General features: G+C 50.8%; 1 protein-coding gene across 3 annotated transcripts in view; it reads right to left on the reverse strand.

Moving 5' to 3' along the window:
* Positions 1–11156: 11156 nt before the first annotated feature.
* The window catches only part of CALCOCO2 (calcium binding and coiled-coil domain 2), a 30184-nt gene continuing 20163 nt past the window's right edge, over positions 11157–21177 (reverse strand). Inside the window, exons 10-13 of one of the 3 annotated variants that reach the window (XM_077776898.1) lie at positions 16888–16983; positions 14014–14149; positions 12683–12711; positions 11157–12183 (exon numbers count right to left, since the gene is read on the reverse strand). In XM_077776898.1, the coding sequence (XP_077633024.1) occupies positions 12007–12183; positions 12683–12711; positions 14014–14149; positions 16888–16983 (438 nt within the window). In that variant the 3' untranslated portion in view covers positions 11157–12006. Of the gene's footprint in view, positions 12184–12682; positions 12712–14013; positions 14150–16887; positions 16984–19716; positions 19946–21177 lie in introns of those variants that run through there. The other 2 variants (XM_077776899.1, XM_077776900.1) reach the window with 2 other exon arrangements.

Genomic DNA, 21177 nt, shown 5'->3' on the forward strand with positions numbered 1-21177 from the left:
GCTCACGTACTCTCTGGGGACACGAGGTATAGGGTTGTCAAAACTCAGGGCCAGTGCCAGGCCCCGTGGGTAGAGAAGGGGCGGGACAGATATGGTGGTGTGTGAAGTGTGCGGGGGAGGTAGGATGGGACGGACAGCCCACCCACAGGAGACGCGCGGTGTTTTCCTCTGCTGTTTCCTCACTAGGAATTCAATGCCGAGTTCCCATCAAAACTACTGAACGCATGATTCCTCCCCAAATATCTTTTCCTTAAAAGGTCTTTTGTTGGGGCCCGTGGGGAGCTCAGTCAGTTAAATGGCTGATTTTTCTTTTCCGCTCAGGTTATGATCTTGAGGTTCGTGAGTTCGAGTCTCGCGTCAGGCCCTGCGGTGATAGCACTCGGAGCCCGCTCTGTCTCCCTCTCTTTCTGCTCCTTTCCTCTGCTCTCTCTCTATCCCTCTCTCAAAAAGAAAGAAAGAAAGAAAGAAAGAAAGAAAGAAAGAAAGAAAGAAAGAAAGAAAGAAAGAAAGAAAGGCATTTTGTTGAGATGCTTTTTAATTAGCAGATACAGCCACGTTGAGATAGGGGCTCCTCTGTCTAGGGTCACACCGCCCTAAACGTGCCAGACCTCGTCTGAAACAGGGGCCCCTTTTCCCCTTGTGACCAGGGCTGCTGGTTTGCTGGAGCTTTCCTGAGCGGCTAACGCAGTCCTTCAGTTCCGGTTAGGAAAGCACTTTGCTCAGAGGGGGGAGAGCAGGGCAGGGCGGTCCAGAGGGAGCGGCTGGTGTGGGCGTGGTCAGAGACTGAACTGCATGATGGGAAGGAAACCTTCCTTGGCTCTGGCCCCTAATAAACGTGTTCAGGTTCTTTGGGATTAGTTGTAGCTTTCCTGGCTCAAATGGGAATAAAGGCAGGTTTATGGAGGTGGAAACTGTAGGGAGACACAAAGCATTAATAATTAAGCATATGGGGACGTGTGGGTGGCTCAGTTGGTTAAGGGTCTGATGTCAGCTCCCAAGGTCATGATCTTGTGGTCTGTGAGTGCGACCCCATGTCGGGCTCTGTGCTGACAGCTCAGAGCCTGGAGCCTGCTTCAGATTCTGTGTCTCCCTCTCTCTCTGCCCCTTCCCTGCTTGTGCTCTGTCTCTGTCTCTCTCTCTCTCTCTCTCTTTGAAATAAACATTTAAAAAAATTTTTTTTTAAATAATTAAGCATGTGGGCTCTCAAGCTGGACTGTCTGAACTCAGATCCCAACTCTGTTACTGTATGACGTTGGGCAATTTACTCAGCCTCTCTCAGTCTTGATGATGTCCCATCTGTAAAATGGGTATATCAACGGTATCTTTAATCATTAATTGTTCATAAACTAACGATTCATGGTTTGCTGTGGGGATTAAAATGACCAAATACAAAGTGCTCAGCACAGTGCTCACCAAGCATTCCAAGCCAACCATTTTGTTCAAATCAAAAGGAAATATTATGTAGTAGGTGGGGAACAGCCATAAAAACAGTCCTATTGTCCTGAATGTATTAACAGAGCCGGAGGTTGGCTACGGGAGGAATTTCCCAACAACAAAAGGGTGTGAGGCCCTGAGCAAATTGTAAAAGCTCCTTCGTATCTTCCCAGGGGTTATTGTCATCTCAGGGGTGGTCACTTCCAAAGGCAGGGACTGGAGGGGTTGCCCTGGTGACGGGCGCGTCTGTTTGGCTTCCTGAATCCCCAGCAGTTGATAAACAGATGCTCTGTTTGGCAACTGCCCGGGGTTTACGCGCAGGAGACAGCGCCTGCCTTGCCAAGATGTCCATTTATAGCCGTTTCCTGGACCCGAGTGCGTTTCTGTTTTACAAGTCCTCTTTGCCGCCCTGCCTAAGTCTCCCCACTGCTTACCAGTAACAGTTGCTTTTTCTGGGGCTGAGTGGAGGCTGTGAGCTGCAAAGAGTCCCGGAAGGAAGATGGGAAGGAAGGGAGGGGTGGGGCTGGGTGGGCCGGCAGGGACGGGTCCCCCTGATGGGACTGATGGATCTGGGTGGCTGTAGGAGGATTTGTCCTGACTTGAAGGCAAAGAAAGAGTTACTGAGGGGGTTGGGGCACGAGATGAGGGAGGCCCTGGCCAAGCCGCTCTTATCTTTGGGAAAGTTTCAGGGTCACTGTCACTCGCGGGGAATTTCCTGGACTGTGAACTTTATTGCCAAGGGCACGGAATGGCTGGTGAGAGGAAGTTAGGCTTCAGCTCCGCGCCCACCCCACCCCCCTCCCAGCGGGATTTGCTGGTTCCCCAAACAGGAGTGTTACAAACCTAAACCTGGTTCTAGGGCCACCCGCGGCGCCTCTGCTGAACCACATCCTCATCCGCATTGAGCCTCGGCTCCCTCCTCTATAAGAACCGGGGTGCCTGGGTGGCTCAGTCAGCTGAGCATCTGAGGGTCATGAGTTCGAGCCCAGCATCTGGTTCTGTGCTGACAGCACAGAGCCTGCTGGGGATTCTCTCTCTTCCCCCCTTCTCTCCCCTACCCTCCCCCCTCTCAAAATAAATAAACTTTAAGAAAAAAAATAACGTACAAAGGCATAACGGCATTTACAGTAAACACTCAGTATGTGTTGGTTTTAAATAATGTAAGAATAATAAATGATGCGTCCTGGGGTCAGGGATTAGCACAGAGGGGCAAGAACAGGCCGCAGAGGCTGTCCCCGTTCTTGGAAGCTGATGAGAAGGAAAAGACCGGCATAAATCAAGGGCAAAGCAGTTGGAAAATGCCTTTGTCAGCCGGTGGTGAGGAGGCAAAGCGCAAATATTGGAAACAATTTCTAGTTAGGCTGTGCGTTATACTTCGTCGCAGTTTTGCATTGGTTTTTCTCTTCCTCATCTACTTTGAGATGTTGCTCGGATAAAGATGTGTCTCCCAGGGCTCCTTCATGCTGATGGTGGGAAGCAGCAATCAGGAAGCAGAGGGTGGCAAGCCAGTCTTTTGGCTAGACTCTGGGCTCACCGGTGGAGACCGGGGAATGGACCACTGACATCCAAAAGCACAGAGGGACAGGGGCGCCTGGGTGGCTTAGTCGGTTAAGCGTCCGACTTTCGCTTAGGTCATGATCTCGCGGTTCGTGGGTTCGAGCCCCGCGTCGGGCTCTGTGCTGACTGCCAGCTCAGAGCCTGGAGCCTGTTTCAGTCTGTGACTCCCTCTCTCTCTGACCCTCCCCTGCTCACGCTGTCTCTCTCTCGCCTAGAAATAAATTTAAAAACAAAAACAAAAACAAAAAAAACAAAAGCACAGAGGGACCGGTGGGGATTGGATTGTGCCGGCTGAAGGCTGGGTAGGATCACTGAATTCGATGTGAGGCGGCCAGCATTTACCAGGAACCTGAGTGTTCAGCAATCAGGGAAGCCTTCCAGATGGAGGCGGTTCTCTTTGTAATTTAAGAGGGTGTATTGGCTCAGACAGGAGCTAGAAGCTTTAAAAAGGAGAAGAGGAGAAACACTGAGCAGCATTGAGGAGGAGGAAGTACCTCTGCTCTGGGGGCTTTTAGAGAGCCTCCTTTTGGGGGGCACAGACTGTGAGGCGGTCCTGAAGTGGGAAGGCAGAGACAATACCTCCCTCCCAGAGCAGATGTTGCAGATGGATGACAACAGATGTGAAATGTTGACCCAGGGAAAAGCTCCTGGTGTTTGTCTAGGCCAAACCCATGCAAAGCAACTTCCGTGGGAGGAGGTGCAGAGAAAGTGCCCCTGGTCAGGAGGGTCACGGTCCCCCAGGCTTGCCCAGGGGAGCCTCACTAGGTTCCGGAACTCAGGCCCCCCAGCTGGGGACAGGCCCTCAGGGAGGATTGAGAGAAGGATGGTTACGTTGGGAATCAGGGCAGGTACCTACCCACATACATGTGCGCACACATATGAATGATTGAATGGTCTTTTTTTTTTTTTTTAAGCTCATAGAAAAAACCAGTTGGAAATGTTAGTGATTGTGTTTGCTTCGTAGAACTATACTTTAACTTCTTAACATTTTATTTTTTAACCTTTATTTATTTTTGAGAGAGACAGAGTGTGAGCAGGGGAGGGGCAGAGAGAGGGAGACACGGAATCAAAAGCAGGCTCCAGGCTCTGAGCTGTTGGTACAGAGTCCAACGCGGGGCTTGAACTCACGAACCGTGAGATCATGACCTGAGCTGAAGTCGGACGCTTAACCGACTGAGCCTCCCAGGCACCCCAGAGTGTATGTTCGTTTTTTAAATGGGGCAAAGTAGGCGTATCTGCATGTCTGTTCAATTCCTAGTCAAAGGTTTCTTTCCAGCCCTCCCCTCCCAGGATTTGACACTAGTGAGTGAATTCCTTTTCTGAAGCTGTTTTCTCGCTTGGCTTTCAGTCGCCACTCCTATCCTGGTTTTTCTGCCCGGCTTGGATGACTGCTCACCCCCTAAAGTTGATGTTATTCGGGGTCTGTCCTCAACCCATCCTTTCCATCTCCCCTGACCAGGCTGAGACCCGCACCGCACGGCTTCAGCGAGAAGCCTTTTGTCAATAATGACAAAGCTCAAACCCAGCCCTTTGCTGAAACCTTTCTTCCACTGCCTACTGATGATCTGGGTCCCTCAGATTCAGCATGCTTATAACTGAGATTCCTGGGGCGCCTGGGTGGCTCAGTCAGTTAAGCATCCGACTTCAGCTCAGGTCATGATCTCACGGTTCATGGGTTCGAGCCCCGCGTCGGGCTCTGTGCTGACTGCTAGCTCAGAGCCTGGAGCCTGCTTCGGATTCTGTATCTCTCTCTTGCTCATGCTGCTCATGCTGTCTCTCTCTCTCTCAGAAATAAATAAAACATTAAAAAAAAATTTTTAAATAAAAAAAAAACCCTGAAATTCCCTCCCCGCAAGTCCCCCTTTCTTCTGTATTGCCTACCTTGGTGGCCCGGGTCAGAACCCTAGTTATTATTTTCCCCTACCTTCTGTAGTGGGTTGAATGGTGCCTCCCCCCGAAAAAAGAGATGTCCCTATCTGAATACCCAGAACCTGTGACCATAACTTTATATAGCTAGAGAGCATCGCCTTATATGCCAAAAGATGTGATTATCTTTCATCTTGGATTAGCCAGGTGTCCCCTAAATTCAGTAACAAGTGCCCTTAAGAGACAGGCAGAGAATACACACTGAGAAGGGAGTGTAGCCATGGGGACAGAGATTGGAGTGACACCACAAGTCAAGGAATGCTGACAGCCACTGTAGGACTGTCTCTTAAGGCCTCTGGAGGGACCACAGCCCTGCCGACACCACCTTGGGTTTAAACCTCTAAGGGCTTCCAGAACCAGAACTGTGAGAGAATAACTTGCTGTTGCTTTAAGGCACCCCATTCGTGTTAATTTGTTACGGCAGCCCTAGCAAATTTATATGCCCTCATTCTTTGGCATCTAATGGATCACAGAAATCCTGCTGATTTCAACTCCTTAAACAGTTCTGGGTTTTGGGGGCGCCTGGGTGGCTCAGTGGGTTAAGCATCTGACTTCAGCTCGAGTCATGATCTCGTGGTTTGTGGGTTCGAGCCTGGCGTTGGGCTCTGGGTTGACAGCTCAGAGCCTGGAGCCTGCTTTGGATACTGTGTCTCCCTCTCTCTCTGCCCCTCCCCCGCTTGTGCTCTGTCTCTCTCTCTCTCTCTCTCTCTCAATCAAAAATAAAATAAACATTAAAATTTTTTTTTAAATCTCCAAAGCTCTGTATTGTTTCTATTAGGACCAAGTCCACATTATTCCTCAGAACGGTAGCCAACATCCTTCCCCAACAGATTTTAACCTTCCTTCCTTCCAGCCTCCTCTCTGACTGCCCCACTAGGGACCCTGCGCTTTCATCACGTGAATGGTGGCAATTCCATCTCAACACACTCTTTCGAGATTCTTGTTTTGNTGCAGACTCGCGGGCCAGTTCCAGAAAGCTGTACAGAGAGGTCCTGTGTATCTTTTGCGGTTTCCCCCAACACGCTGCAAAACTTTAGTGGCATCTCCTAACCGGGTATCAACACTGACACCATCCATGGGCCTTACTCAGATTTCCCCGTTTTCCTGGTTCTCATTCATGCGTATTGAGTTTTTATGCAGCTGTATCATGGGGAGGCTTCTTAGCCACCGCCACGGTCAAGGTGAAGCTCTGTCACAAGGACCCCTCGCATAGCCCTTCAGATCATCCCCATCTTCCCTTTCCTTCCTAACCTAGCTGCGACCTAGCTAACTATAGAAACTCCATTTCTATAATCTTGAAATTTCAAGAGCGTCAAGGAAATGTCGCATGGAGCACCTAATTGAAAACGCTTTGCAAGTTTAGCATAATTCCCTGGAGACTTCAAGTTATTGCCATGTATCTGGTTTGTTCCTTTTTATTGCTGAGTAATATTCCATCCTGTGCCTTTTTACTGCATCCCTCCCAATTTTCTCCACCTAAGGGATACTCATCTTTTCATTTCATATTCAAGTCACACTTACACTCGCAGCCTGTTACGTATTGTGACGATTGTTTGTTACATGCTCAGTTCCACACCTATTCTCGTGTCTTCCTCTCACCAGACCGTCCCCATCCTCACAGTGAGTTAGAGGAGCCGTGATGGTGCGGGGGAGGGGGAGGGAGGGGGTTCCGGCACCCACACCCTCTGGCCACAGTTGAACAAGGTGTGAACACTGGCTCACCCTACAGAGGCCAGTGAGTTCCTCAGGGACTCTAGAATTGGACTAAGATTCCCATCATTTTAGAAGCTGTTTATTTAAAAACGTTTTTAAGTTTATTTATTTTGAGAGAGAGAGCAGGAGAGGGACAGAGAGAGGAGAAAGTCCCAAGCAGGCTCCGAACTGTCAGCGCAGAGCCCGATGTGGCTATCGGACCCACAAACTGCGAGATCAAGACCTAAGCCCAATTGAGACACTTTACCGACTGAACCACCTAGGCGCCCCCTATTTATTTTTAATGTTTTTATTTATGTTTAAAAAAATTTTTTTAATGTTTTTATTTATTTCTGAGAGAGAGAGAGAGCACGTAAGCAGGGGAGGGACAGAGAGAGAGGGAAACACAGAGTTTGAAGCAGGCTCCAGGCTCTGATTGTCAGCACAGACCTGACACCGGACTCGAACCCACGAACCGTGAGATCATGACCTGAGCCGAAGTCGGACACTTAACCCACTGAGCCCCTCAGGGGTCTCCAAAAGCTGTTTCTTCTTAAAACAAGAGTAGCTTTAAAACCCAGAGCTACAGATCGCAACCATTTTACATTATGCGGTCCAGGAGGCGCAGTCGCCTCTAGCGTGAACCAGAAGTGTGGAATCCGAGGCAGAGAAGCAGGATGAGACCTGGCAAGGGGGTTGGATCTGTGCCGCCTAAAGCCCCAGTCCCACGTGCTGGGAGCCCTGAACCTGGGATTCTGAGACCCTCCTATAACCTTATAACCACCGTGCTCCCTCGCCCCGCCCCCCCCCTCTCCTGTCTCCTGAGCTCAAATGAGCTTGTCAGACGTGATCCACCTAGACCCTACAGTCTTTGGGGACAGAAGCTCATTCCTTTTTCTATTCTAGCACCTCTGCTTAAGCGTTCTCCCCCCACCCCCCGCCCCCGCTGTCCTTAAATTGCATTTGTGGGTGGCTCTCTCTTTTCCCCATCAGATTAGGAGACCCCTGACATCAGAGACTCTCGGGGCGCCTGGGTGGCTCAGTCGGTTGAGCGTCCGACTTCGATTCAGGTCATGATCTCACGGTTCGTGGGTTCGAGCCCCACGTCGGGCTCTGTGCTGACAGCTAGCTCAGAGCCCGGAGCCCGCTTTGGATCCTGTGTCTCCTTCTCTCTTTGACCCTCCCCTGCTCACGCTCTCTTTCTCTCTCAGAAATAAATAAAACATTAAAAAAAAAAAAAGAAATCAGAGATTCTCCCCCAGCAGTTTAAAGAGTTCCCTGACGACAGAGAGAATGTAATGTCTTCATTCATATTGTGGATACCCCGAGGGTAGAACTTTTCTATTTTTTAAAATCCGGGCCGTGTGCTAGTTCTGCACACTGTGGGTGCTCAATAAATGTTGATGGACTGAGTAAACAATAGACTTAGTCCCCAGAGTGCCGTATTCTTTGTTTCCACAGGGAGAAAGTAATAACATTAGGCAGAGCAGGCTGGATCCCTTCATATGATTATCTGAAATTTGTGGCTGGTGACTCTCTCCCCCAACCTTCTTGGTGACATTCATCTCCGCGGAATAGATATTCCCGGAGGCCGCTAATGGGGCCGGCCAAGTGGTGGACTCCTACCACATGCCCTGACCCTGTTCATCTCGATTCCATCACCCCCAAAGCTGCTGCCTGCATCCAGCCCCAGGTGGGGGGAGAGCCCAATGCTGTTGTGAGCCCAGCGGGTTGTACTGAAATAAGTATACGCCGACCGAGTTCAAAACTGTGGACCCAGCTCTCTGTCTGTGCTTCCGATATTCTACCGTGAACCCAGGGATGACCTTCGCAAGTTTTTTAACCCTTTAAGAATACAACAGCTTGAGAGAGAATTCACATAGCACACAATTCCCCCATTTAAAGCGTGTAATTCAATAGTTCGTAGTTGTGCTGCCATCTCCACAATAAATTTTATCATTATTATTTCAGAGAGAGAGAGAGAGAGAGTGTGCAAGAGAGAAGGGCAGAAGGAGAGGGAGAGAATCCCAAGCAGGTTTCAACTCAGCAGAGCTGGATGTGGGGCTTCTCCCACGATGCTGGGATGATGACCTGAGGTGAAATCAGGAGTCGGATGCTCAACCCACTGAGCCACCCAGGCCCCCCATTCACAATAAATTTTAGAATGTTTTCTTTACCCCCCAAAGGAAGCTCCAGAGCCATTTAGCGGTGACTCTCCAATTTCTCCCAACCCTCAGCCATAGGAAAACAGTAACCTGTTTTGTTTCTATAGATTTGCCTGTCTTGGACATACCATAGAAATGGAATAACATATTATGTGGTCTTTTCTGGTTTCTTCCACTGAGCATATTTTCAAAGTTCTTCCATGTTGTGACATATCAATACTCCATTCCTTTTTTTTAATTAAAAAAAAATTTTTTTTACATTTTATTTATTTTTGAGAGACAGAGTAAGACAGAGTGTGAGGAGGGGAGGGGCAGAGAGAGGGGGAGACACACAATCCGAAGCAGGCTCTGGGCTCTGAGCTGGCTGTCAGCACAGAGCCCGACGCGGGCCTCGAGCCCACGGACTGTGAGATCATGACCTGAGCCAAAGTCGGACGCTCAACCGACTAAGCCACCCAGGCGCCCCTCACGTTTCTGATTTTAATCAGCTTCCTCTCCCACCTCTCTCACACACGCGTGTGCCAGGGGACTTTTCCCCACCGCCCATCGAGGAAGTGTGCTAAGTAGTGCAAACCCGTTTTAATAGCAGACCAGGAGGAAGTGAATTAGGGAAGAAAGCTTGTGGCCCTAATTGGTAGGAAGATTCTAAACCCCAGTGTGGATCTAAACGCTGTTTGCTCCCTTAACTTCCTGCTATGTTTTGCAGGTAGTTTACAGCTATAAAACGCGTGGGTGCAAGGAGGGGAGGGGGAAAGGCTGGGGTAAGGGGTGGCTTATAAAGAATGATGTTTCCTTTCGCTAGGGGCGGCAGGGAGTATAATTTCCCCTTCAAAGTCTTGGTAAAGAGCAGCTGGGGATAATGAGCAGTGGTTAAAGATGCTTTGTTTTACATCCAGCAACAAGGATCATTAACACTTCGTTTTTTGTTGTTGTTTTCCACCGGCTGTGGAAGGGTTCCTGCTGCCGCTGATGCTAATCATGGTAACCCTCGGGGTAGCGGGGGCAAAAGTGGGGGGGGGCGGATAATTCACCAGAAAATGGTATTCGCTGATTTGGATTACGTGCACCACTGCGCTTCTCCATTCATGTGCTTAATTAAGAGCTGACGAGTGCAAAATAAATGAAACTGCAGCTCTTCACTGGAACTATCTAGGGAGCGGCAGAAATTCTGCAGCGAGGAAGGGGGTCTGCCAGGGACAGTGTGTCACCACCTCCCCGTTACATTTCTCTACTAGAGTTTATTTTACTGTCGCATCTGAATCTTAAGGGGTGAAAGGCTGGGGTCCAAAAGACAGCTCATTGAAATGCTGACCTAGGGGGGCGCCTGGGTGGCTTAGTCGGTTGAGCGTCCGACTTTCGCTTAGGTCATGGTCTCGCGGTTCGTGGGTTCGGGCCCCGCGTCGGGCTCTGTGCTGACTGCCAGCTCAGAGCCTGGAGCCTGTTTCAGAGTCTGTGACTCCCTCTCTCTCTGACCCTCCCCTGTTCACGCTGTCTCTCTCTCTCCTAGAAATAAATAAAACATTAAAAAAAATTAAATAAATGCTGTTCTAGGAACAGGAGGAGGAGGAGGATAGTTTCAGGTTCATTTTATCAAAGGAGTAATAAAGACAAGGAGCGGCTGACCAGGACAGCATAGCTGGTCTGGGGCGCAACTCCAATCGCAGTGGTGGGGAGGGGGAGGGGAAGGGAAACCCCAGAAGGAAGTTGACTCAACCTTATTCATGACGTCACGTTTTACATCATTCTGAAGGTTTTGTAAAAGTCTCTATGGGGACGTGCTGGTTGCCCGAGAGTCACTTCCTTATGTTCTGTCCCCGGAGGGGGAGACAAAATGGAATTGTTTTCTTATAGCTCCATTAGGTATATCGGGATGGAGGGCATCGAACTTAGTTCGCAGAGTGCCAAAATCCACACTGGCCCCCTTCAAAAATGCACGGGAAGCTGGAGCAAGAAATCAAGCTCCAGATTTCTCCAACGAATGCTCCATCACCTTCCTTTCCATCACCTTCCTCTCCATCTCAAGGTAACGGCCGGAGCACTTTTGTGGAGGAGTCAAGGCAAATGAAGCGAAATCACTGGGGGGGCCTACAATTCCCACACGCCTCTTGGTTACCCTTTTCTCATAAGCTTAAAAACAAAAGACCACAGGGGTGGCTGGGTGGCTCAGTCGGTTAAACGTCTGACTGTGGCTCAGGTCACGATCTCAGGGTTCATGGGTTCGAGCCCCGTGTCGGGCTCTGTGCTGACAGCCAGCTCAGAGCCTGGAGCCTGTCTTCAGATTCTGTATCTCCCTCTCTGACCCTCCCCCACTCACGCGTGCTCTCTCTCTCAGAAATAAATTAAAAAAAATAAAATTAAAAAAAGACCACAGACTCGACCAAATTTAAGTTACCAACGTCCCTGAAACAGAGGACTCGTTTATTTTTAGTATTAAAGAGATTAATAGCTCTCGTTATTCTGAGTTCGCCATATTCAAAACTCACCTGCACAGAAAGCTGCAAAACCAGACTGTTTCTAACAAGTCCTGCTAATCGTTACGAAAGGATTTACAACCAGGAGAGTTACGTGCGTAGGAAAGATCAAAGAGTAGAAAAGGCCAAACAGAGGTATCCAGAGGGAAAGAAGGCGTTCTGTGACTGAAGTAATATTTTGTGTCCAGGGCTCAGGAATAAGATGCTTCTGCTGGGGGCTGTTGGAACCTTTGGTCTCCAAACTGGATGACCGAGTTCTTTGCGGTGACCATTTTTGGCAAGTTTACTGCCATCAGTGGGAGAGAGAGAGAGACCCGAGGAGGGGGGAGGAAGAAATTCTCAAGCTGTGCCCAATCACTGGCTGCAGGCTTCACACTCAGAACTGAGTGCAAGAACCCTCAGGCCTGACCTTGAAGGGCACTGGGACAGCCCGGAAAATGGATCACTTGGTACTGAGTCAAGCCTGCTGGTGGAGGGAGCCTCCTCTGTGCTGGAGGCGGGGCGCGGAAGGCGGGGCGCCAGCAGTGAGCAGGACACAGCTAGTTACGGGACTTAAAAAAGGTGGCAGTCACCCACGAGGTTGGACGTGACAGCCCTCACCACGGAATCATGGTGTGACTCCACCCTGAGGGCAGCGGGACCAAGTAAGTCCCTAATCTCATCATGTTAGGCGGGGTCTTGGGTCATCACTCTAAGTAGAAGCTCTAGGTTCTACACTATATAAAAATCTAGGGACGTACAGAGCCAAGAGGCCGGGACGCTTAGAGACTGTGGCAGAACACGTGGTCTTCGAAGATCTGCTTGTCTTTGGCTGGGAAGGTCTTGTCACAAATCGGACAATTCAGACAAAGGGGCTGCAGGTGCTGCTGCTCGGCGGCGGGATCGAGAATGTCATCGGCGAAGTCGGATTTGCAGGTGGGGCACTTCCTGACGGTGAGCTGGTGGGGGGGGAGGGGAAGAGCAAAGGGGTGAGTCCAGAGGCCAGCTCGGCGTAACACAGGCTGTGTCTCGAGTCCTACTAGAGCCTCAGCATGGAGCCTCGTGCTCGGCACGCGGCAGGTGCTCGAGAAAACGGAGCACGAATGGACAAGTTCACATCTCTCCCCACTGCTGCTAACGCCGTCCAAGAGCTCCCAGCCCAGAAGGGACACCGGGCGCACCTTGCCGGGCCGGCTGCCTCGCTCACCATCTCCTCCCTCGGCCCGGGACCAGACTCCGCTCACAGGCGGGAGAGCTCCAGCAGAAAGCTGATGGACGGCCCGCGCTTTCCTCCCCCTCAACAGGCTCACTCAGCTTCAGGTTGTTATCCAATGAATCCAGCTGACCACCCAAATTATCGACACGAACCAGGCTCCCTACGCTTCTCCCGTGACCTTGAGCAGGAAGGGACATTTCTCAAGGATCTGATGCGGGCAATCTCAGGATTCACGTACTTACCAGGCCTGGGGCAGAACTCTCCTGGATACCTGAGGAGGATAACAAAGATTTCACTCGATGAAAGAAATCCTATCCCTACGTTCTGTGACCTATAGCAGCTGTCTTCTGTAACTCTCTTTGGTCCCTTCTCCCCACTCTGTCTCTCTCTCTCCTATGTACCGTTAACTTCTGGCAGAAGGGGATCTAGGTCAACGATAAAGGGAAAAGAGGCAAAAATAATGAAGTGGTCTTGGCGACAGCCATGTATATTGCTATATGATCAGGAAAAAGATAAATAAACCCCTTCTCGGTACGGGAAAAATGAGACTTTAATAAAAACGGCCACGACTTAATAAGAAAACAATTTGAGAATAGATTTTAACACTGAATCCAGGCAAACAGGTGTTTCTAATGTTTTTTTTTTCTTTTATTTATTTCTAGGAGAGAGAGAGACAGTGTGAGCAGGGGAGGGTCAGAGAGAGAGGGAGTCACAGACCGAAACAGGCCCCAGGCTCTGAGCCGGCAGTCAGCACAGAGCCCGACGCGGGGCTCGAACCCACGAACCGCGAGATCATGACCTAAGCGAAAGTCGGACACTTAACCGACTAAGCCACCCGGGCGCCCCTAAACAGGTGTTTCTAAATGACATGCTTAGAAAATGTTTTCAAAGAGGAAAATGAAATGTTCACCCCTGCCCGGTGGAAAGATCTGACTGGGATGTTGAGAGAGAACACGACTGCTTTAAACGCCCAAGAAAAGGCAATGAGGTCTTCCATCGCTCTTGGAGACAAAAGAGGAAAAGTCCCCCGTTCCCTTGTGCCTGGCGAGGACAAGCTGACCCTCAGGCCTTGAGTGACAAGACCGGGTTTCATGCCCGCCTCCTGTCCCTCAAACCAGCCCGGGGTCTCTGTGGTCCATGGTCCTGTTACCCTTGGTCAGGCCATCGCGGTGGCCGCCATGGCTGCCCGTTCCTGGGGGGCACACCCCGCCCCTTGCGCTTCCCTTTCCAAACCTTAATTAGCTTCCTCAGTCTTGCTCGTGTGTATCATCTACACAGAGACATCTCTCTGATTTATATATTTGGAATATAGCCCCGGGACTCAATTTGTGTCCGCTGCCTCGAGGCGAATGATCTGATTTGCGTCTTCTAGATTCAGATTTATTTCTCAATTAACACTTCTCGCCTGGCAATCTTTCTACTGGGTGCTCGGCTTCTGCCCGGCGACTCTTAACAATGACACTGGTCTTAATGAGCATCTCGGACCAAAAAAAAAAATTTTTTTGTGGGCAGGGGGAGGGGGGGAGAGGACACAGGCAAGGGGCCCTTCTAGCTCAACTGGCAGTTGCCTTACCGGAATAGGGGTTTCCGTAGACAAGTGCTGGGTTTCGTCCTGCACCTCCTTGATCTGAAGTAGGCACTTGATACGACAAAGAGTCAAAATCCAGCCCCATGTAACTCAGCAATCTGTTGTTCTCCCTCTTCAAAAGCTAGGGACAGAACACGGGTAGAGAGGTGTTGAAGGGCAACAGCAAAAAGTGGCCACAAGCGAGTGGCGAGGGGCTGCCAGTTACAGGTCGTTCTCGATGACCAGCAGGGGCACTGGAGGATCCTGGGAAATGAGAAACTGTAATTCTTCTAAAGGGGAAGCAGCGGCCTCAATGCTCTGAAGATCTCAGTTCTTTATACCTGGACTGAAATATACACTGCACTTTGTTGAGATTAACTCAGAAAAGAATTTTAAGCCTCTGAATAATCCCAGCTTGGGGGTGTGTGTGTGTGTGTGTGTGTGTGTGTGTGTAAACGTTGTGTGCCTATAGGAGGGTGGCGGGAGCTATATTAAGGTTGAGGCTGTTGGGGCGCCTGGGTGGCTCAGTCGGTTAAGCGTCCGACTTCGGCTCAGGTCATCATCTCACGGTGTGTGGGTTCGAGCCCCATGTGAGGCTCTGTGCTGACAGCTCAGAGCCTGGAGCCTGTTTTGGAGTCTATGTCTCCCTCTCTCTCTGCCCCTCCCCTGCTTGTGCTCTGTCTCTCTCTCTCTGTCTCAAAAATAAATAAAACATTAAAAAAAAAAAAAAAGGTTGAAGTTGTATGTTATCGAGAGCAAAACAGTTCTTTTCATCTCTTTCCCAAAACAATTTTCTTACACAGTGTGAACGTTCATCTGATATAATTTTCCCACCTTCATGTTTTTTTTTTAAAAAAATTTTTTAATGTTTTATTTGTTTTTGAGAGAGAGATAGAGACAGCGTGAGCAGGGAAGGGTCAGAGAGAGAGGGAGACACAGAATCTGAAGCAGGCTCCAGGCTCTGAGCTGGCTGTCAGCACAGAGCCCGACGCGGGGCTCGAACCCACGAACCGTAAGATCATGACCTGAGCTGAAGTCAGACGCTTAACCGACTGAGCCACACAGGCACCCCTCCCATCTTCATGTTTTATCCTTTCAAATGGATAAATTGAGAGAGAGAGAGAGAGAGAAAGGAGGAAGGGAGAGAGGGAGGGAGTGACGGGGAGAATAAGAGAAGCTACGAGGAGAACAGACAGCATTTAAAGTTCTTAGGGAAAAAAAAACTAGTAAACTGCCCCTTAATGTCTTAAAGGGGCTTTACTATTGGCTCTCAACAAAACTTTCAAATATCAGATCTTGGGGCACCTGGTTGGCTCAGTTGGAAGAGCACAGGACTCTTGATGTCAGGGTAGCGGGTTCGAGCCCCACAATGGGGGAAGAGATTACTTAAAATAAAAAAAAATCTTCAAAGAAAAAAAATCCGACCTTTTTCCTTGTTGCAGAGTGTGTGGCCTCCCTCCCTCCCACGAGGCTACACCAGCGACTTCAAAGTCAAGGTGTGTTCATCTAAATCGAGAGGGTGAGAATAAGGGAATCGGAAATAGACTCCAAAGGCCCCTACAGGCTGACCGGCACTGGCATAAGTGACATAATCAAAGCCAGAAAAGATCACTTGGGGGCACAGCCCATGAGGGCGTCAGAGAGGGGAGAGACGGAGAATCTCGGGAGGTGTGGATCCAGGAGCGGAAGCCCCAATGCGTGGACACCTTTGATGCAAGAGCAGGAAAGTGCATTTGAGTGCAGCTTCTTTTTCATAAAAGGTTTTAATTTATTGTCTAAAAAAGTTTTTTTAATGTTTATTCATTTTTGAGATAGAGCATGAGTTGGGGAGAGGCAGAGAGAGAGAGGGAGACACAGAGTCCGAAGCAGGCTGCAGGCTCTGAGCTAGCTGTCCGCACAGAGCCCGATATGGGGCTCGAACCCACGGATGGCGACGAGATCATGACCTGCACTGAAGTCGGACGCTTAACTGACGGAGCCACTCAGGCGCCCCTAATTTATTGTTTTTAATAATCTCTACACCCAACGTGGGGCTCAAACTCACAACCCCGAGATCAAGAGTCACATGCTTCTCCGACTGAGCCATCCAGGTGCCCCCCAAATACGGTGCCTTTATTTAGGGCCTTTGTCCTCAATCAGCCAACTATGACCTGTGTTTAACCCATGGCAGAAAATAAATGTTGGCCGGATGAATGAATGAATGGATGAGTGAATGAATGCACAACATTTGCCCACCATGGGTCCAGCACTAGTGCAGACTGTCACTTCTGCCCTGGGTTGGTGCCAGAGAAACATGAAAAAGCTGTGCTAAAGGAAAAGGGGTCCCTCAGGTGGCGTAAAAAGGCCGTAGGATATTATTCCCCAAAGACAATACCTACAGGAGTGCCTGGGTGGCTTAGTCGGTTAAGCGTCCGACTTTCGCTTAGGTCATGATCTCGCGGTTCGTGGGTTCGAGCCCCGCGTCGGGCTCTGTGCTGACTGCCAGCTCAGAGCCTGGAGCCTGTTTCAGTCTGTGACTCCCTCTCTCTCTGACCCTCCCCTGCTCACGCTGTCTCTCTCTCTAGCTCTCCTAGAAATAAACATTTAAAAAAAAAAAAGACAATACCTACAGTAGGTATGCAGTTAAAAGCAAAATTAATTTAGATCTTCAGCAAGCCTGTTCCTTTCAGGTTGACTCCTGCCACCCCAAGCAGGTTTCTCTCTCCCTGCGAGGGGGGGTTCGTGGTAGATGAAATCAGGCTGAATCTGCTCTCAGGAGCAATGGTCTTGCCCACCGGCCCAGAAAGGGCTCTTTTACTTGACTCTCCGGCACCACGTCTCGGGGTCACCCTGCTCCCGCCCCTTCAGACCTGGAGGGTTTGGCCCTCTGCACACACTTACATCATTTTCTCTTTCCAGGCGCTCTTTCTCTCTCTGCAGACCGTTATACAGAACCTTGTTCTCACTCAGTTTTCTTGACAGGCCGGAGTTCTCGTCCTATCGATCATGAAAAACAATTCGGGTTAGGGGCGCGTATCGTAATCTGGATCTCAAGTGGGGTCAAGCGAGAGGCCTGCAGAGGATCTGGGCCTTGGAGGGGGGGGGGCAAGGGAGTTGGGGCACAGAGGAGGAGATGCGGGCGGTGTGGGAGGCACCGGCTTACAGAGCAGTGACTTAACAAGATGCCTGGGCCGCCATCGAGAAGCCCGTTCCTTCGGGTCAGGGGGCGCTGTCAACGACCAAAGACAGAGAAGGGGACATGCTTGGGAAAAGCCTCAAGGTGGACCGATCAGGATTCGGGCTAAGTGGACCCTTGCTGAACCCCACCCAGCCAGGGCTTCGAGTATCTGCCTTGAATGAGCATCTCACTCGAGGTGGCGTGAGGTGCTGGGGCTGGCAGGGCCCCCCCCCCCGGCCCCCCCAGGAAGGACAGGCCTCTGGACTCAAGTAACACAGAGGACGAAGGAACCCTGAAGGCATCCGTGTGGCCACCGGGAGCCCAGGCGGCGGTCGGGGGCTTCCGGGTGTGATGGGCCGACATGCCGTGCTCACACCCCCAGACTCGCAGGCTTGCGTCAGCACCTCCCGTCTCCTACCCACACACGTACACGTGCACATGCCTCACGGAAACACTTCAGCTAATCCTACTAGTTGTTTTTTTTTTCTTTTCCAAGATTTTTTATTTGAACGCTGGTGCCCAGACTGCTGTGTGCCTCTAGCCGGCCCTGAAGTGGCAGCGTGAGGGGGACTACCCGACGACAGCGCTCACTGCTGGCTCCCGGCTCCCCGGCCCCAGTGCCTCTTGCTGGCCTTTCTGGTCCTGCTTCACTTCCTCAAAAGGCAGAAATAAGAAAGGACTATCTGAGTCTGCACAGAAACCTGCGCCGTGGTCACAAAAACCTTCCCTGAGACCTGGGGTCAGATTGGGACCCAGATTTCCAGGACGCCCCCTGACTGTGTCTGGCCGCACACGCCAAGCCTCCCCTTTGTAGCAGAGAGAGGATTTTGTTGTTGTCGTTTTGTTTTGGAGACACGTTTCTCCTTAACGAGGGTGGACAATCCTCTGGGCTTGGTCTAAGGACCACAAACCTTCACGCCCCTTGCTGCCTGGGCCCCTGATCTCTGTCACCTACCAGTGCGGCAGCCCTGAGTTGCCTGATCTGCTTGTGGAGCCGTTGACACTCTTTGTACTTCTCTAAGAAACAGGCTTTGCCGGCCTCTACCTTTGCCTGGAGGCGCTCCACCTCTTGCACTAACTGCTCCTCCACTGATTTCTTGTTCCTAGGCTCCTGAAGCACAAGATACACGTCCTCAGAGTTAGGCTTCCTTGGGATCGGGGAGGAATAAGGAACGGAGCCCCTGGGTCTCGGAAAACGTTCAGTGAAAACCGGGGGAACCTCCCCCCTTCCCCAGCCACAAGGACGTCCAAACCCTTGAATGGCTGCGGGTTACTTAACACAGCAATCCCTTTGCTACAGAAGAGGCCACAAAGTCCTCCGTGCCAGCAGCGGCCGGGTGGAGGGAGCTGATGGCAAGGGAGCAGCGAGGACCGGAGCCGAGCGGAGAACACGCGGCCTAGTGAAGGGCGCGGCAGTCACCCAGCCCCGGCTTCGCTGCTGCGCAGGGGACACGGGCTTGGTGCTGCCGGAGCCTCGACGTTTTCAAGAAGCTAGAAGTACACTTTTTTGTTTTGTTTTGTTTTTTTAAAGTGGGACATACTCCCAAGATTGAGTTGTTGGTCACTGATTCAATTTTTGAAACACACCAGTGCGGCCAAATAAACTATTTCTCTGGGTGGCCGATTTGGCTCGGGAACGGAGGTCAGAGAACTGTTTTCCTCTTCGTCATGCTAAACTACCGTGTATCTCATGTATACTGGGACTCCGTAGTTGACTGAGCGATGACTGAGTGCATGCGTGACGCCTGAGTGGTATGATTTATAAACCCGACAGCTGCATACCCTCCGGACATCGGGGTTTCTCATACCCTTCGATCGATTCAGAAAATGGGGCTTCTTGGTACCTGTCGTCACCCTGAGGCCTCTTTTCCAACATTTTATTCTACTACAGGAAACGATCAGTCGATTAGGCTTTCACTACTCTGTTACTGCAGCTCAGAATAACTTAGAATTCTAATTGCTCATGTTATTTAATCACAACAAAATCTGTTTCGACGGCTGTGATATTCTCCAACTGTAGAGCTCAGCTCTATCACCGTTAATTTGTCTGCCCCCAAAAGAACCCTTTAAGGAGGGCGTAGGGGTAACTCTGGGTGGAAACCCAGTCCAGTGCTGCATTTAGGACAACCTGTCATGAAGTTTCCCTTTCGATACCGGCCTGCCGTTCACCACGCCGTGGAAACGGCCACCTCTCCGAGACGTTTCGCAAATGACAAAGTCTCTGTCCTTTCTGGGCCGCAGGGAAACGCTATGCTCATTGGTGGCTCTTTTATCCTTTCCACCACCTGAAAAGGGACCCTGTCCCTTCCTTCCTGTAGGCGCTGTGCCCCCCCCCCCCCCCCCCCNCCCTTTCGATACCGGCCTGCCGTTCACCACGCCGTGGAAACGGCCACCTCTCCGAGACGTTTCGCAAATGACAAAGTCTCTGTCCTTTCTGGGCCGCAGGGAAACGCTATGCTCATTGGTGGCTCTTTTATCCTTTCCACCACCTGAAAAGGGACCCTGTCCCTTCCTTCCTGTAGGCGCTGTGCCCCCCCCCCCCNGTGGACAATCCTCTGGGCTTGGTCTAAGGACCACAAACCTTCACGCCCCTTGCTGCCTGGGCCCCTGATCTCTGTCACCTACCAGTGCGGCAGCCCTGAGTTGCCTGATCTGCTTGTGGAGCCGTTGACACTCTTTGTACTTCTCTAAGAAACAGGCTTTGCCGGCCTCTACCTTTGCCTGGAGGCGCTCCACCTCTTGCACTAACTGCTCCTCCACTGATTTCTTGTTCCTAGGCTCCTGAAGCACAAGATACACGTCCTCAGAGTTAGGCTTCCTTGGGATCGGGGAGGAATAAGGAACGGAGCCCCTGGGTCTCGGAAAACGTTCAGTGAAAACCGGGGGAACCTCCCCCCTTCCCCAGCCACAAGGACGTCCAAACCCTTGAATGGCTGCGGGTTACTTAACACAGCAATCCCTTTGCTACAGAAGAGGCCACAAAGTCCTCCGTGCCAGCAGCGGCCGGGTGGAGGGAGCTGATGGCAAGGGAGCAGCGAGGACCGGAGCCGAGCGGAGAACACGCGGCCTAGTGAAGGGCGCGGCAGTCACCCAGCCCCGGCTTCGCTGCTGCGCAGGGGACACGGGCTTGGTGCTGCCGGAGCCTCGACGTTTTCAAGAAGCTAGAAGTACACTTTTTTGTTTTGTTTTGTTTTTTTAAAGTGGGACATACTCCCAAGATTGAGTTGTTGGTCACTGATTCAATTTTTGAAACACACCAGTGCGGCCAAATAAACTATTTCTCTGGGTGGCCGATTTGGCTCGGGAACGGAGGTCAGAGAACTGTTTTCCTCTTCGTCATGCTAAACTACCGTGTATCTCATGTATACTGGGACTCCGTAGTTGACTGAGCGATGACTGAGTGCATGCGTGACGCCTGAGTGGTATGATTTATAAACCCGACAGCTGCATACCCTCCGGACATCGGGGTTTCTCATACCCTTCGATCGATTCAGAAAATGGGGCTTCTTGGTACCTGTCGTCACCCTGAGGCCTCTTTTCCAACATTTTATTCTACTACAGGAAACGATCAGTCGATTAGGCTTTCACTACTCTGTTACTGCAGCTCAGAATAACTTAGAATTCTAATTGCTCATGTTATTTAATCACAACAAAATCTGTTTCGACGGCTGTGATATTCTCCAACTGTAGAGCTCAGCTCTATCACCGTTAATTTGTCTGCCCCCAAAAGAACCCTTTAAGGAGGGCGTAGGGGTAACTCTGGGTGGAAACCCAGTCCAGTGCTGCATTTAGGACAACCTGTCATGAAGTTTCCCTTTCGATACCGGCCTGCCGTTCACCACGCCGTGGAAACGGCCACCTCTCCGAGACGTTTCGCAAATGACAAAGTCTCTGTCCTTTCTGGGCCGCAGGGAAACGCTATGCTCATTGGTGGCTCTTTTATCCTTTCCACCACCTGAAAAGGGACCCTGTCCCTTCCTTCCTGTAGGCGCTGTGCCCCACCCCCCCGCCCA

This window comes from Crocuta crocuta, unplaced genomic scaffold, assembly GCF_008692635.1.
Source record: "Crocuta crocuta isolate KB4526 unplaced genomic scaffold, BGI_CrCroc_1.0 scaffold352, whole genome shotgun sequence".
NCBI classification, from domain to species: Eukaryota; Metazoa; Chordata; class Mammalia; order Carnivora; family Hyaenidae; genus Crocuta; species Crocuta crocuta.